Raw genomic sequence first — 16,775 nt, 5'->3', positions numbered from 1 at the left:
TTTGGCTTTCATCCTGTTATTATCAAAGATATTTTATTAATGTTGAGATAGGGAATACTTAATCCTTAAAACAATTACACCATTTCTGGGCATAACCGCATTAAATTTACTGTCCTAGCCAGACCTTTCCAATAACATTAAACACGAAGCAAAACATGCTGTATCCCTGTTGTCATCGCTACCCAAGATACCAGAGCCAGTGTGCAATGTGCTTCACATTTCATGATGACAAATCTTAGGCAGAAATTGATATTCTCACACTTCAAACTTTACAAGAATTCTTTTCAAATCTGTCCAAAGAAGCTTTTTTTTTTTTTTTCCAGGGGTCCTGGCATTGCCAAGTGTTGTGCCTGCCAAGCCTAATGGATTATCTGATAAGGGAAAAATAAATTAATCACTGGATTATGTTAGATTTAGATTAATTCTGTAGGCTGACAAAAGGTTTTAAATCTCTCTGCTTACTTTAAAAAAAGACTACCTAGTGTGTGCTGGAACTCTAATGGTTTTACAAAGAGAGCAGAATAACAAGTATAGTGACAAGGTAACACAGTCAAATCTCTTGTGAATTTACATGCATTTTCAGAGACAATAGATTGTTATTGGAAAAAAAAGAGATGGATACTTTTAGTAGTCAGTTTTTTCGTGTTGTCAATGCAGGGGTACATCTTTGACTCTTTCAGGCCATATGAGAAAAGTAGTAGCAAGACAAAATAAGGCCAAGTTGCCATTTGTTGCTATTAAGTGTGAATGAAAGTGATGCATTATTCCTTGTTAGATGTCGTTCACCCACTGAGCAAAGCACAAACAAGCAGAACAAAGAAAGACGGGACACAATCTACAGCCTGTGAAGTCTGATGCACTTTTTAAGATGAAAACTTTCACTTCAGTCTTAATTTTAAAAGATGACAAAACTAGATCTAAAGTTTCATCACTGAATCACTGATATTATATGATATTGATCCTTTCGACAGCTTTTAGTTACACTGATGATACTCCAGTTCTGTCCTGTTGGTGGGAGGGTTAGAGAATGACAGTATAGTTCAATCAGTCACTTTGGTCCAAAACAAAAATATTTGAATCTTCAACTACCAACCAGGTTATTATACTTATTATATTATATTATATAAGGATATTTACAGGAGGATCACTTGGAATGGGTTTGTTCACAAAACACAACTTGGTTCATGACAATGCGTCCAAGACTAAAGCTGGGTTTATACATAACACAAGACGAGACAGATGTATGTGCTCCACTCACTTCATCACTCCCTCTTGTGATGAACTTATTCCTCACAGTGATTCTTTCATTTACTTTGTGCTTTAACCACGGTGGCTTATGCGCATACCTCATACACCTGGAGTGACTTCCAGGTGTATGAGGTATTCACCTCATCTCGCCACTACATTGGTGACAGCTGCCGTGCAATGGCTGTGTCTCTGTGTCACTGAAAAGAAGATTACTGAGCTTCTTTTAATGCATCATATTTTCTTCACAGTCAACAGTCTGTACCGAGACACTGAGCAGAAGCAGCCCAGGCTGTTTTTGCAGTCCTCACATGTTATCTCCACAGCTTCTGTAACCCTGTTGTGACATTTTTGAGTTGCACGTTAGCTATGGTGAAGCGTAAGCTACAGTTATGGAGTTTGCCTGCGTATCCTCCCTAGCTACAGCATAACCCCTAAACAGAACTGTTTCTAGGGGGGATTTCTATTGTAGCCTGTTGATATTAATGGTTCCCAAGGATGAATTCTGTTTCAACAAAATAATCTTGACTCAAGGTCCACTTATTAGCTTTTTTCCAGAGCGTTCAACTACATCTCACAGTCTTCATCAGCTAGGGTTTGCACAATTATCATTGCATAGCCTCAGTATGAAACTGGCCACGTGATGACGTGTTGGTGTATGAGGGGGGGATCATGCCCACCTCTGTTCAAAGATATTCTTTGGACAAGGGAGCCATCTCAACGACAACTGAAATTATATTAAAAGCTTCAGAAAAAAAGCTAGTAAGTGGACCTTGAGTTATAATTATTTTGTCACACTACTATTTCCAACACTAACAATGAACTTTCACCTTCTTGACTTCAGTTGTTCTGTGTCACCTCTGACTAGTTGAAAAACTGTTGCCACCGTCAGGCCAAAACTTCCATTCGTACACAAATAATATCAAACCTAACTGACAGATTGCCATGAGTTTTCTGGAGCACCTTCAAGATAAACTCCTCATTCCTCTGATCACCACAACTAATAGCAAAAGGGTCAGTATCTGGTCCGCTCCATCAACCTTCATATTGTGGGGTAAAATAAAGCAATTGTACTTATATATTATAATACAACTCTATGATACCTATACGGTATATATTATGGCCTCTAGAGGCCACTGTAGCTGGACTTTAGACTTTGGGTTTCATCGTATGTTGTGTGCTGTAGTTTGTATTATAATGAAATTGGTTTAATCTGCAACTTAACATCCATCTCTGCTCAGTAATATTTTAGCAGTGACCCTAAATCATCTAAAATCATAAACCCAGATAGTTTTTATTTGGCATTCATCTGTTGGGTTCAGAAAAGGCTGGAACTACCGATGGAACACATAAACTGTTGATGTCTCACGGTATTAAAATATTCTTCCTACCTGCCAGCACTACATTTTCCCTTTCCACCTTCCCGTGAATGTTGCTAGGCAAAACAGTTGCTTATAACCCGCTCCTCCATGACAACATTGTAAATTATACCAGACCACATGTGCTGCATATGCTCTATGCCAGATCTCATCCAGATGCCATTGCTCCCCCTCTTTCTCTTACACTGCTGCTCTTTCCGTTCTTTCTTAAAACCCGATTGACAATTAGTGTCATAGTCAGCTCAGGCATCTTATCAATTGCCTCAGCCTGGCAGTAGCCCCTGTGCTGCTGCCAAGCTTTACTATTTAGTCACAGCAAGACTTACATCAGAGACAAAATACCTGCTGTGTCTTTCTAGAAATGTCTTCACATGTTCTCAGAATGCTCTCAGCATGATTGAAATGTTTGCTGGACCAATAAAGACAAAGAATGTGATCCGAGTGTGTAACAGCAAGCCAATTAAACACATTGACTCCTGCATCGCTTAATGTGAGGCATTTAGGTAAGGAGGATAGAATTAATCTATTTTAACCATTTGCCAGGTGGACGCTGTGTTAATTTCCCTGATCACATCAGAAAACTCTGTGGAGTAGCTTTGCAACCTGAAACGAGTAACCAGAAGTTTCATAGTTTAGATGAGGCTGCATGAGGCCAGATACACACAAACAAACCATTTGTGACTTTAACCTCTGCAACACATATGACAACTTATGTTCTCCACTGGCTCAAATGTGTTTAGCTTTAAATGAAAGATGAAATTAGTTGAAGACAAAGTGGACCAAAAGTGAACTCAACAATCTGTCAACGCCTGCTGCAAAACATTAAGACTATAGCAAAATATTTGTATTTTTTGCTATGCATGGCTCTATTTTGGCTAATGTATCTGACACACATGCTGTAGTTGCTTAATTGAAGATAAAAAAACAAACAAACAACCAAAGTAAATTAAACAAACAAGTCTCTACAACAGACAGCCCTTATTGTTGGACAGCAGAATAATTTATGATTCACAGTAAGTGGAATTAAAGTCCAGAAGGAGGAAAAACACAGGTCTCTCCACAGAGACTTTCTTAACTTCCCCGACATCCCCGTGTCCCCATTGTCTACTCGCTAAAACTTTGCTGTTATATGAAGCTAGTGTCGCACCAATTAGTGGTTTGAAGTTTTGTAGTTTGTATATAGTAGAGACTGTTATTAAATAGACATGTTTTATGTTATATATATATAAAACATCTTGCCACTGGTGCAATTTCCTGCTGTTTCCTAACAGCATTCATTTCGTTTTAACATGACTCACCTCAGTGAATTCATCCCCAGCTAACTATCCATCCACTCTCAGTTACTTATGTGGGTTCAATTTACGGTGGCAACAGACTAAACAGAGGAGGCAAAATGTGTGTTGTCCCGGCCACATCTTACAGTGGTTTCGGGGGAATCTCGCTGTGTTTGCCGGCTATTCAATGAATATTATCTCTCCAGCATGTCCTGAGTCCTCTGCGGGGTCTCCCTTGAATCATGCAGTTGGACTTCTTCCTCAGGAGGTAACTACTGGGACTGACTGCCTCATAGCTCAGAACAACCTACTGGTGCAGTGGTTGTTGCGTGAAGTAATGAGTCTGCTGTTGAATTTTCATACAGTTGGGATATCTTCCGGACTGTATTTCCATACAACAGAATGGCTGTTTACCTTGATGCACTTTAGGAGGTTTAAGATTCACCTCAATTGAGAAGAAAGTCCATATCTCGCTGCTAATATCACAGAATTAGTGGCCGTCTGTAAACTCAGTGGCACTGGTTCACCGCCTGTCAGTGGTCCACATGTGGAAATGTAGAACACACCCAATACAGCGCCTAACTGTGTGTGAACTGGGAGGATGACTCAGGGACATTTAGTGGGCCCATGCTGAAAAACAAGCATTAGAAGTGCTTCTTCTGGGAAAAGGGGGTTTTACAAGTGACCTGGTGACATATCATGTTTTAATATGGAAGTACGAGCAGCAAACGTTGGCACTGACCTTCAATTATGTGTTTATGTGCACTTAAGTCTGTTTATTCACAGACTTGGCAGTAACATGATATCTTAGACGTGTAAACAGAAACCTGGTTTCCTCTCAGAAGGTTAAAGGATAAGGAGAATCACAGGTAACAGCTAGATTTCTGAAAGCTGACTGCTTGGCCCTGTCCACCCAGATTTCTAAGGCTTTACATGCATGTGCATGATACGGGCCCAGGAAAAGTTGCAGCTGGATGAAAGCCAAGATTGCTACATGTTGCTGTGCATCGTTGCACCCTAAATAATTAAACCCAAAGTCTGACCAAAACTGAAAGGAACGGCACAAAATCAAATCATTCAATGAGATGGTTTCCACAACCAGCAGGCTATTTGTAAGATTCAGACACAGCAAAATCTGTGCAGAGCTTGTCCTCTCACTGTCTCCAGTCCAATGCTCCAACCATAAATATAAACATTTGTGAAAGGGGCAGTGTCACTTTACTTTGCAGGTTTCACCACTTGGCATGCTTCTAATAGTCTATAACACATTAACTTATAATGCACTTAAAATATGGCAAGTGATGAGATCAGATTGGATAAGATTGCCGACCAACTACATGTAACCTATACTTCCTATAGTGCACATATAAACACATTAACCACAGTACATTCTTGCTTTAACCTAGTTCTCAATATTTTTGTTCTCCAGAGCATGCAAAAATAGCCAAGCGCCGAGCACTATGGCTTATATCCCATAATGCCTGCACACCATGGTGGACTGTGTTTTGCAATCCCCAGATCCAAACTACAGCCACCATCAATACACAGACCTCCCTTGAACTCCACAAACTGTCTTTCCTATCAAGAGGAAAAACACTTCGGGTCACATGGAGGAGAGAAAAGGGCAAAGCTCTCGCTCCCCCAGCTGCTTTCAGAGAGCTCGGGGCAAGCGGGGCGAACAGGGCGAAGGAGGGGGGAGATGATAAAATGCCTGCTATTAAAAGAATGATACAGATACTTGGTAGGAAGTAAAAAATGAATATATCGCTGCTTGACAGAAGAGTGTTCGCGAGAATTCATATCTGTGTTTTATGATGTTGTGATGAAGAGCTTGGCTGGTGCTGATGACAGCACATGATCCCCTAGAAATAGCCAATGCTAAGAGCTGCAATATTTATGTTAGCGAGGTGTGGGGCTGGCTGCTTCTGTATGTCTCTTTTACACTGATTTGAAGGGAGTTGCTGTATAATGCTAGTACACAAACCAGTTGACCTTTCAATTACCCATGGGGGACTAAGGCTTGCGGCCAACTCTAGCTGGTTTAATACTCTTCATGGTTTTGTGCATTTCTCTACAGAGTAAGGTATGTGCTGTCTGGAGGGGAATGTAAATAATTAACCTCAACATGAGCCCTGACATCACAATTAACCTCATGCGGGCGAAGTGTGGGGTCTGCTAATTTTCACAGTAAGGAAAGACATGTATGTCAAACCCACATTAAAGCTCAGCTCTGGAAATCTGTAAAATTCATATAAAACTGACAGCAGGCTAAGCAAGTCAGTATCATGCATGACTGCCCAAGACCATGAAGGTAATTCAAAGATTTACATACTAGTAGTGATTTGGGTGAGGCATCTGGTGCAATTGCTGGTAAAGTATTTACTCAGAAACAGAACGATTAAATAGATTTATTTATTCCACGGCAGTTTAGTTGGGAAAGGCAGGGGGATTTGTCAAGTAGGGAGCTCTTTGAAGTGAAGAGAAAACTGCAGAAATCTTCTGAGCAGCTGCTCTCTCCCCCTGCGCAGGTTAGGTAGAACCTGAAGTCTTTGAAACGACTCCATCAGCCCATCGCAGAGGGCCAAAAGTATCTTTGGCACTCGCCACTTACTCTCATATTGCTGGCACTTCAGGGAAGCCCTCAAGGTTTAGTCGAAAACATTAAGAAGACTTTCATCATGACGTGTTTGAGATTCTGTGTAGATTCCACACATTTGAATGCCACTGCAGAAGGACTCTCGCACTGGCCAGAACGTTGCAGAAAACAGTTTGAGGAATTGTCCTAAATCTAAGTAAGGTGAAGCATACCTGAACGGTCATCAAATGACATCTGTCTGTCTACTCTGTCCATCCTAATTTAAATAGAGGGTCAGCTGAAGGCGATCGCTTAATGACACTGAATGAATCTTTGTATCAGTTTGTCACATTGTTTGTGCGGGATTGCAAAAAGAAGCTATTTTCACTCCATGAAAATAGACAGTCGTGCAGCAGGTCTTGCCCCTTCTCAGCACATTCAGTGTTTTAATCACCTGCAGTTCAGACCCAACATCAGGCTATGTCATGATTTCTTAGCACCTTAGGCAGCCACGTGCATCCTTTACCCCTGACTTTCGCTACATTCCCAAAATTAGCATCGTTGCTTCACATTGGCTGAGCTTGTTTACCCCTGCATGCATGCTAAAGTGAAAAAGCCACCTGGTAGCAGTGGATCAGGTGCTCCACAGCAAGCAGCGGCATGCAAAGAAATCATGCATCTAATAATAAATGATTTGTAGTTGTGCATTTTTAACAGAAATTCTTATGTCAGCAGCTAAAGTGACATTTGAGTATCTTTAATGTAGGAGGTCATCTTTACCTGCGGCGTGCTTTCTTTATGTGTTGCTTCCACAATCGGCATGGCCATAGTTGGAGCAGCTTAGCAGGTGCATGTGACGGTGCGCCACACTGACTCCACCTACTTGGGGAAGTTCTGGCGTGCCCGACACAAAATGACGGTACATGAGAACTCGCTAAATACATCGCGCAGGCCTGTCTGTGCACTGAAGTGAAACCTGCCTCCGGCTTGTTCAGTGGACAGAAGTTGCCCTCTCTCATTGGCTGCCCTGTTGTGTAAACTCCGTCAGAGCAGCCAATGAGCATGCAACTGACTGTCTGGTATGACTCAAGGTACAACTTGGATTGTGTTGCACGAGTGTTTATTTTCATTCGTTTCACGGACATTTGTTCCAAACAACATAATTGTATAACAATGTCTGCCACTTACTGAAAATCTGTTTTCTGGGAAGATGCTGAGTCATTTTTTTTCTCGGACTTCCATGCTGTGTGTGAGGTAAAATTATCATTTTGGGGAAAACATTAACACTGCTTCTTGTTTATAACTTGTGTCTAGCCTTTTGGAGGCGATGGCTGGTGTGACACCATCAACAACCGGGCCTACTGCCAGTATGACGGAGGAGACTGCTGCCCGTCCACCCTCTCCACCAGAAAGGTACACAAATAGACATTTCCTCCTGTCTGCCATATTTACGTAGGAAGTGAAAGATTGATTTTCATCACCTTTATTCCATCTGGTTTTGTTTTAACAATACAAATATTTTTGGGATATTCTTTTAACAGATATGATTTAACTTACAATTACTGCCCACTTTGTTTAAAAGGTGGCAAAGTGTTCCAAGCTCACATCTTTCAATCAAGATGGAGCTCAGAAGCTGAAGCTGGATTCAGTGCCAGATTCTTCCTGTTTACAGTAGTAGAAATCCGTCTCTTTTGGCACAGGAGCTGTGCCGCTGCGCAGGAGACTTCTACTAAGCAAACAAACACAGATCCCTGCTACTTTTCCCCTCTCTCCCGTCAACCACTGCGCCTATTTAGTCTCCCTCATCTGTACTTAAAACAACAGAGCAGACTTGTGCCCTCCAGCTTTTCCACTCAAATGGTAAATAAGCAGGTTTTCAGCACCCCGTGTTGCCATACACTTTCTCACCTCTCATGTTCAGCCATTGCTCCACTGCAGAAGGAGCTAGTCGGGGTTCAGGATGTCACTCGGACAACACTCAGCCGTGGTCATGATATACCCGATGAGATGTTCTTCCATTATACTGTCACCGCTGACAAGAATGATGGTGGTCCTCCAAAAAAACACTTGACTTAAAGCATCTTTAGAGATGTGTCGCAGCTCTACACTGTGATGTAGCTCCAAAACCTAATTGCATTTTAAAATAGGAAAACATCTAATTGCAGGCCTAATCAGTTTGACGGATTGTTGGATATCTGTGTGTTTATCCATCCAAGCATACTCTCCCTGGTGATGGCTTGTTCGTGCTCACTACAAGATGCAAATGCATCACATTACACTAATTTCTCTAAATGATTGCTGTATATATTGGGAGGCTAAGAGGAATGGTATGAATAATAATGAGCAGCCAGTGGAGGAAACCAGGCCACTCATTCCCTCAACTGCTTCTACATAAACACGTCTTTTTTTCCCCTATTTTTCTGTGCTTTCATGAGAATGTCTCTTCCATGTGGATGTTTGGGAAGTAGCCCCCGCCCCACTATACCCTATTTGGCTACTGTACAGCCACACATTCATGACACTCATTCAGGCGGCCCTGCCTATTAATTCCTATGGCCTACAGTTGGCCGAGCCTTGGCTGTTTTCTTCATGTCCGCAACACGCCATGACTCACCGGCAGCTCCTTCCTAAATGGAGAAGGAGTTCAGCGAGTCTGTAGCTGCCATCATAATAAATGAGCTGCCAGACTGCCACTAACTGCTCTTTTACAGGGGAAGGGGGGAGGTGGAGGGTACAAGGGTGGGAGCGGCGAGGTGTCTGACGCTCTGTGGTTTGCTCGGCCACTGCAGAACAGCAGCTCATCGAGCGGGGGTCGTTCCGAGGAAGTGAACTAAACCGCCGTGAGAGTCAGCATCCTGACTGCCACCGCGGCTCCAGCAGAGCGATGGAGCGGGGGGGGGGTGATGAAGAGCGGTGGATGGCGGGTTTGTTTACAGAACTCTCCGGTTCTATGTGGCTCCACTTGTGCAGGTGTAGGAAATTACAGGTTTTTAACACAGCGTGACCCACATCACATATTCTCTCTGCTGCCACACAAGAAAAACCTTGAGTGTTGGAATATTTCATGCCAATTTGCAACACTTTCAGTACTTCATAAACACGCAGATGACGATGAGGTGAGTGTGATTTTTACCTTATTTTGACATGGCCACTTCACAGATCGCTCCAGTGTCTGGCAGGATAAGCCACCTGCATCTGAATTACATCAAATATTTGAGTCAATATTCATATCTATTTGTGTCTGGATCAGTCTAACGAGGCCAGCTGCCTCCTTTTTATGGAGCTCATGCAGTATTGGTTTTATTTACGGGGTAGTTGCAGCGATGACAAGGGAGGAGCGATACATGAGAGATGATTCAGGTGGGATTCAGTCATTGGCCAACAGGGAAAAGCTCCAGAAGAAAAGATCTGAGCTGCCACACCATCTATGGAAACACACAATCTTCCTTTGATTTGTTAACTGGAGTCTGTGTTGTAGTCCGTCAAAGGGCCAAAGCAGTAAAAGCAGCAAAGAGCGAACAGAAGGAGGACAATGAGGACATGATTTTTTTTTAAAGTTAGACTTTACATTTGGTTTTGATCGCACGCGAGGTTCAATTCATCACTTTGAAACCTCTCCTTGTCACACGAATTCTGTTCATGAATATGTTGCCGTAAACAGCGGGGAGGCAACTAATCCGAACACTCAGAAACAGCCAAAAGGCTTGGCTTTTGTTTCTGTGGATGAGGCAAAAAAACAAGCCCTTCCTTTCCTTCCAAAGGTTGTTAGACGGCATCAAAGGTGGAGCATTGCTTGGCTTGTTCCGCGCCTGCATCAATGAATCAAGATGAAGCTGTTAAGGAAACATTTAATGGCCGCGCCAATTCGTCTTAAATGGGACTGCTGGCATTTTAAGTGAAGCTGGGCCTTCTGCAGCTTGTTGAGAGCCCGCAGTGAAACTATTACCCTGCCATCAACCCCGTCTCCCTCCAAAACTGGGAGCAATCAGCGCCGAAGGCCGACAAGCCGCTACCTCCCACTCTCCTTCTCGCCTCGCTTGCCGTCATCCTTATTTTCGCCCTCTGCCTCCCACTCTCCTTTCTCCCTTCCTTTCTCTCAATCTCCCTCTCACTCCTTCTCTCCAGGAGCGAATGTTTACATTTCTTGCAACAGACTGCTTCGCGGGGCACCAGAGTTTATTTTGCAACCTGTGGTGATGGCTCGCTTCCTAGACAAGAGCTGGCAGCCTCTTGTTGTTGATTCTTAACATGTGTTCATCCGTTCACCTCCGCGGCAGTGCGTTCCTCCCTCCTCCCCCCCCCCCCCCGAAGACCCTCAAGGTTTCTCGCCGTTCGCGGGCCACGTTGAACCATTTGACTTCATGCCCTTTATCGGCCTCCAGGGGGCCGTTGGAGACCTTTTTGAAACTGTGAGGAAATACAACAAGTCGACTAAGACCACGCTCGGGTTACTAAGCGCTACTTGCCTTTCAGCACAAACACATTGTAGAAGTGGGGGCAAAAGTGTTCACTAGCTGCTAGGTCACTTCAAGCAAATCTATTTTTTATTGTCTGTTTTTGCCATTCCAAGTCGTGCTCTCTGCTACAGTTGAAATGTAACAGCCCTATTGGGAAGCCTCCTCAACTAGTGCATTTTTCAGTGACTCTGCTTTTGCTGAAAATCCTGATGTAATATTTCCTTTCACCTCGCTGCTTTTCATCCCTCTTTTTTAGGCTTTTGTTCCACCTACTTACACCAACGTCTGCCGTAGATATGCACAGGACAACAAGAATAATCTCAGGCTTCCTTAAACAGGGAAACCGCTCAAATGGAATGTGTGTCCTCTCGGTTTAGTCATCCGTCAAAGATGACATCGGCACCAGACGGGCCTGAGAAGTCACGTCTTTGTGTTTTTGTTTGAATCCAGCCGCAGATTGAAAGATCTATAGCGGCTTTGGGAAGCAGAGTGCTGAACGTTGTGCTTGTTTACTGTCAGGTCATTCAGTTTGGGGCGGACTGCAACCAGGATGAGTGCACTTGCCGTGATCCGGACGCTGAGGAGAATAAGAGCAAAGCCAAGCACTTGCGAGGAGGAGGAGGAGGAGGAGGAGGAGGAGGAGCAGGAGGAGCAGGAGGAATGCAGTAAGATGGAGGGATGAAAGAGGCTGAACTTGTGTTTAACAGAGTCAAACCACAGACTGTACACCACAACAGACAAACAAAAAATATTCAATTTTTTAACATTTGTAATGCGAGGAATGTGATTGAGGTCAGACTTCATACAATAAAAGGCCGTTTTTATTTTATCATAAATATCTTCACTGCTGGATTGGTGTAAGAGCAGAAAACGATATTTCGCCCAAGTGAGAAAACACTGAGGTTTAGTTCAAACGGGGTTAAAAGCAGTTAGCCCGCTCCTGTACAAATGAAGTCATCATAATTGGACGAATAACTATTGTAAATGGATTCAAGTATTTTTCTCCACTTGATTAGTTTTGGGAAAAAGAAAGCAAAAAGAACTGGCAGTGCCTGGAAGCTGTTCAGTGCATGCACAGACCCTGCAGAGAGGGCTGCTGCTACGCACCGTCTGTACTGTAGCATCCAGTTACCGGAGAAGCATTAGCATTCCATAGAATTATGTCACAGCCATATTTAAATCATACTCAAGCCAAGACACAGACTGGTTGACTTTTCTCTCGCTCATGATGAATGGCAGTTCAGTTTTCTTATTCATCTGATGGCTTTTCAAAACCAAATGAGGACTAGTCAGATCCGATCGAAGTAATTCCACTACTCACAATCACCACTGTCCTCACGGCAGACCAAAACAAAACAAGTTACAGTCTTCATCATTGTGCATCACATCCCTCTACAAACACTTCTTTCTGACATGTAGCTTGTTAGAAATGTAAAAGGATACATCCCGTATCTGGAAAGACTAACATGTATAGACTAATATATTTGGATCACCTAACATATCTACTAGATCACATATTAGTCACACAAGTCAACACTCTATTTATATCACAAATCCAGTAATACCAACATATATGTGTACCATACAGCATGTGCACAGGGCTTCCCAAAAGTGTGTTCTCTGTCAGTGTCTTCTCAAAAAACAGCACATACAAATTATGTCAAATATTTATGATAAATGATGGCGTCCGTCTAAATGGGGAAAGTCAGTCGCATTAAATATTGACTGTGCAACGTGAACACTATGAATGCTCTAAAACATTATGGATTATTTCCACTGAAACAAAGAGGCACTTCAAATCGTAACGTTAGTCGGCAAAGCGGCGGATAAATGAAGGAGATGAAACGAAAACAGAAATAAAGACGGTGTTTTTGGGAAGCCCGGGCATTACCTTTCCTCAGCACAGACTTCCAACTTCTGCTGCTTGCATGTTTGTATATCAGAGCGGTTCTGGTATCCATTAGCCAGAAGTGATCCAAACGTTGTATCTATAAAAGTGTAATCATGTTCTTTGTGATATTTTACAGTACTTTATACTCTATATGAAATAAATAGCAACTTTATATCGACCCTTACAACGTCTTTCTTCATTTGATTCATGTTGACTCTCAGTGGACGTGTCTTTTGTGGGCTTCTATGCATGTACAAATTATACGTTAAACTGCTGGCCGACTCGACAGTACAACACACACAAACACACACACACACACACAGAGTTTTGGCTCTTTGTGGCCTGATGCCTTTTTTTGCAAAAGTGTTTTCAGATTTCATCACAGGCCTAAATGCTAAAATAATTCCAATCACCATCTTTCATACTATCACACAGATATTTGTACTCATGACATATACAGTGATCAATACTTGCACAGCTTTAGATATGAATTTAAAGAACAAGTCCAAAGATTAAAGGTGCCGTCTGTCATATTTTGATACTACTGTGTTATGGATTGTTGAATTGCTAACGGCACAAAACAGGGATCATCAGGATGCATTTTGGACTGATTTCATCAGGGTCTACAGCAGTTTGCACATGTACAGCATGTCGACAGTTAAATACAGCTCCAAAGTGCTTATAAAAGAGGTGACAGAACCCTTTTTTTCTGTGCTGTGCGCCCTCAGGCATGTCAACAGTTTGACTTTTTGCCATTTCAATATATATATATATATACATATATAACTGAGGACTATAACAAGACCCTAGAGTAGAGTCTGCAGCAGTCCTACATTTGGCATTGTTGGGAAAAAAGAGGAAATAAGCAGCATCATTACAGACCTGTATCTGTGTACAGGCTAAATACTACTGTCATACTTTAGCTTCACATGTATGACGTCTTGCATGACTCACAAATGAATACACTGTCAGGAAGTGGGGACTAAGGGGGAATCTATGAGGGAGATCTATGTGTTGAACCCAGATGCAGACACTCAGGGCGCAGATATAATTTTAACACATTTAATAAGGGACACCAAAACTCAGGAAACTATGAAACACACTAGGGTCAAGGGATTACACATAACACGAGGGAAACGCAGACAACACTAAGGACGGGGACTCTACATAAGACAAAACATGAACAAAGACAAGAACAAGGCGATAAACAAACTAGAACTGTGGCAACTAAAAGACAAAGTCGAAACAAGGAACAACTCAAACCTGAACAGAAACACGGACATGAACAAAGGTAACGCAACAAGAAACACTTACATGAAACATAACACTCACTAAGGGACTATGGCTAGAACTATGACAATGGGGAAGAACGTAGACAGCAAGGTTACACAGACAACGACCTGACAAAGACTGGGGGAAAGACACGGACTTAAATACACAAAGGAGGGAACACTAATGACACACAGGTGGAAACAATCTGACAATCACACGGGAGGGAAAACACAGGAAGTAAAGAAAACCAAAGACACATAACATGAACCTTCAAAATAAAACAGGAAGTAACAAAACCTAGACAAAGACAACACACAATGGGAAACTTAGCAAAAACTGACGTGCATGGCACGGTTCATGACATACACCTGCATACTGGGACATTCTACCAAACAAGATTAAAGGATCAGTTCACCAAAAGGACTTTGTCCAGTATTGCTGAAACAGAGTCAGATGATATGAATATGTCAGAATGAAGTCAGTATTCTGACAGTCCTTCACATAATCCCTCAGTTACAGCAGACGACAGTCATACAAAGGCCTTTCTCATTCTTGTCTGTACTTGTGTTCTGGTGTTGTTGTGAAACGCTCATAGCCCAAATACTTTTACTATTTAAAGTCTGCTTGTAGCAACGTGTGGTCAAAATGAGCAGAGGTGTTCTGGCTCTGCCTGTTTTATCCAGGATACTTTGGAGGCTGACTTCTTTTGCAGCCAAGTACCCCAGAATACATTTTCAATGCCAACCACCACTGATGGCAGAGAGCTTGAACCAGGCTCACAGCTGACCAATACTGAACTGGTGGCATTCAAGCTGAGCTGGTGGTGTCAGCCAGAACGCAAATTGACGGCACCGTGTCCTCGTCTCGTCAGGAAGTTGCACTCTTGAGTTCAAACTCCTAAGTACACCTCAAGAATGTGAATTTATTTTGCACTCCAATTAACAGGACAGCCTGGGTTTTTTGAAGTGGGGTTGTATGAGGTACTCATGCATATGCTCAGTGTATTACCCACAGTAGATGGTGGTCATCACGCCCCCAGTTTAGAGAAGCAGACAGCAGCACCAGCATGACAGCAAAGATATAACCTACTGCTGCAGACAGCAGGGTCAGCAGCAAAACACATTCAAATAAAAGTTCCATCTAGAACAATCAATGCCAGTTAAGTGGACGCTATGTTGGTATCCACTATGTCTGTAAGGTCAGCCTGTCAGACAAGATGAAAATACGAGAAAATTAAAATGAGGATACCTTTATAAAGCAGAGCACTGAACAGGCCTAAAGAGAGGGAAAGAGGAAACTTCTGTTTCTTCCTCTCGTATTTCTAGGTATTCAATACAGTATTACTTGAAGTTTGAGTACAGCAGTGCTCTTTAGTGTCTATGTAACTTATTTAGTGGTGGTCTGCACCAGTGCTAGGAGTACTGTTTGCTGCTGACCCTGTCCGCAGTGCTGGGACCCCTGTCTGCTTCTCCAAACTGGGGGCTGCTGAGCACCAATGACTGGAGGTGATACACTGACTATAAATACCTATAAGCCCAAACTACCCTGTTAAGTAATTCAGGAGCATGGGAGACTAAATAGTGCACACAAATTAGAAAACAAATCTCATTGAAGAAGATCTATACAACCGCTTTTCATAATATATTCTTTATTGTTCTTTGAAGTAGCAAAGATCAAAGTGAAAAAGTTTATGATAGCCACATATAGTATAGACAGAATAATATCATGCAGATAGCAGATGGTTGTTGCTCTCAAAGGTCAAGAGGTCTCCATCTCGACACCTTACTCATGTCACGTTCAACTCCACTTCGCTAGTTTGCCATTTCACCATTTTCCTGTACAACAAAATGACATCATTGTCTTTTAATCGACCAATCACCGACAGGTCATGACAAAGGTCCAATCCAGTTTCAGACAGTGGACGACATGAGATCAAAGACAGTCAGACCCTCTGCATTTCACATCAGAACTGCTATCAGTGGATTAATCCAACTGCTAGACTAAGCTACACAGCAGATATTACAGTACAATATTGTATCTACTAAAGCACATGTAAATGTAAAATATCACCTGTTGTACATTTATATACAGAAGAAAAACACTGTACTGTGCTATAATGTGATGCATTTATGAAATACTTTGCTGCCTATACAAAAATCTACAAGTGTTCAGTTTAGTATTCACATATGAGATGTTAAAAATCAACAGCTAACTGCATTTCTTTGACATCAATCTCCGACATGGCCACCGCACAGTGATAAAAATAATAAGGAGGTCCAAAGCAAAGGTCAAATATACGCACGATAAACACACAGTATTTGTGGAAATGGCAGAAAAATCTCTCTAAAGACTTCTACGTTATTGTATGAAGTTTAAACCTACAGGGAAGCAGCTGAGAACAGGACGACACTGTTAATTTGCAGTCTCAATACAGAATGCGTTCATTTTTAGAGGTGTCGAAAGGATAAATGAAAATACTGTCAGATGATTTGGCAGCTTTTATTGAGCATGTAAAGAAAATGGAGTGATGTGTGTACTTCCTCTGTGACGCCTGTTGTTTAGTAAAACTCCTTTAGAACAGCTTCAGTCATAAATGCAGACTATCCATACTACATTCAGCAGGTTATATCGCTAAAACTTCATGATAATGCTATGTACAAGGTCTGTTTCGAATGTCTATAC

At 42.2% G+C, this 16,775-nt stretch overlaps 1 protein-coding gene across 1 annotated transcript in view; it reads left to right on the top strand.

Moving 5' to 3' along the window:
* The window catches only part of pappa2 (pappalysin 2), a 66,694-nt gene extending 55,095 nt beyond the window's left edge, over positions 1–11,599 (top strand). Inside the window, exons 26-27 of the mRNA XM_041948812.1 lie at positions 7,788–7,886; positions 11,450–11,599. Coding sequence (XP_041804746.1) covers positions 7,788–7,886; positions 11,450–11,599 — 249 coding nt within the window. The remainder of the gene's footprint in view (positions 1–7,787; positions 7,887–11,449) is intronic.
* Positions 11,600–16,775: the final 5,176 nt, after the last annotated feature.

This window comes from Chelmon rostratus, chromosome 12, assembly GCF_017976325.1.
Source record: "Chelmon rostratus isolate fCheRos1 chromosome 12, fCheRos1.pri, whole genome shotgun sequence".
In the NCBI taxonomy this organism is placed as follows: Eukaryota; Metazoa; Chordata; class Actinopteri; order Chaetodontiformes; family Chaetodontidae; genus Chelmon; species Chelmon rostratus.
Note: the sequence above shows the minus strand (reverse complement) of the source record. Positions and strands in the feature narration are given on the sequence as shown.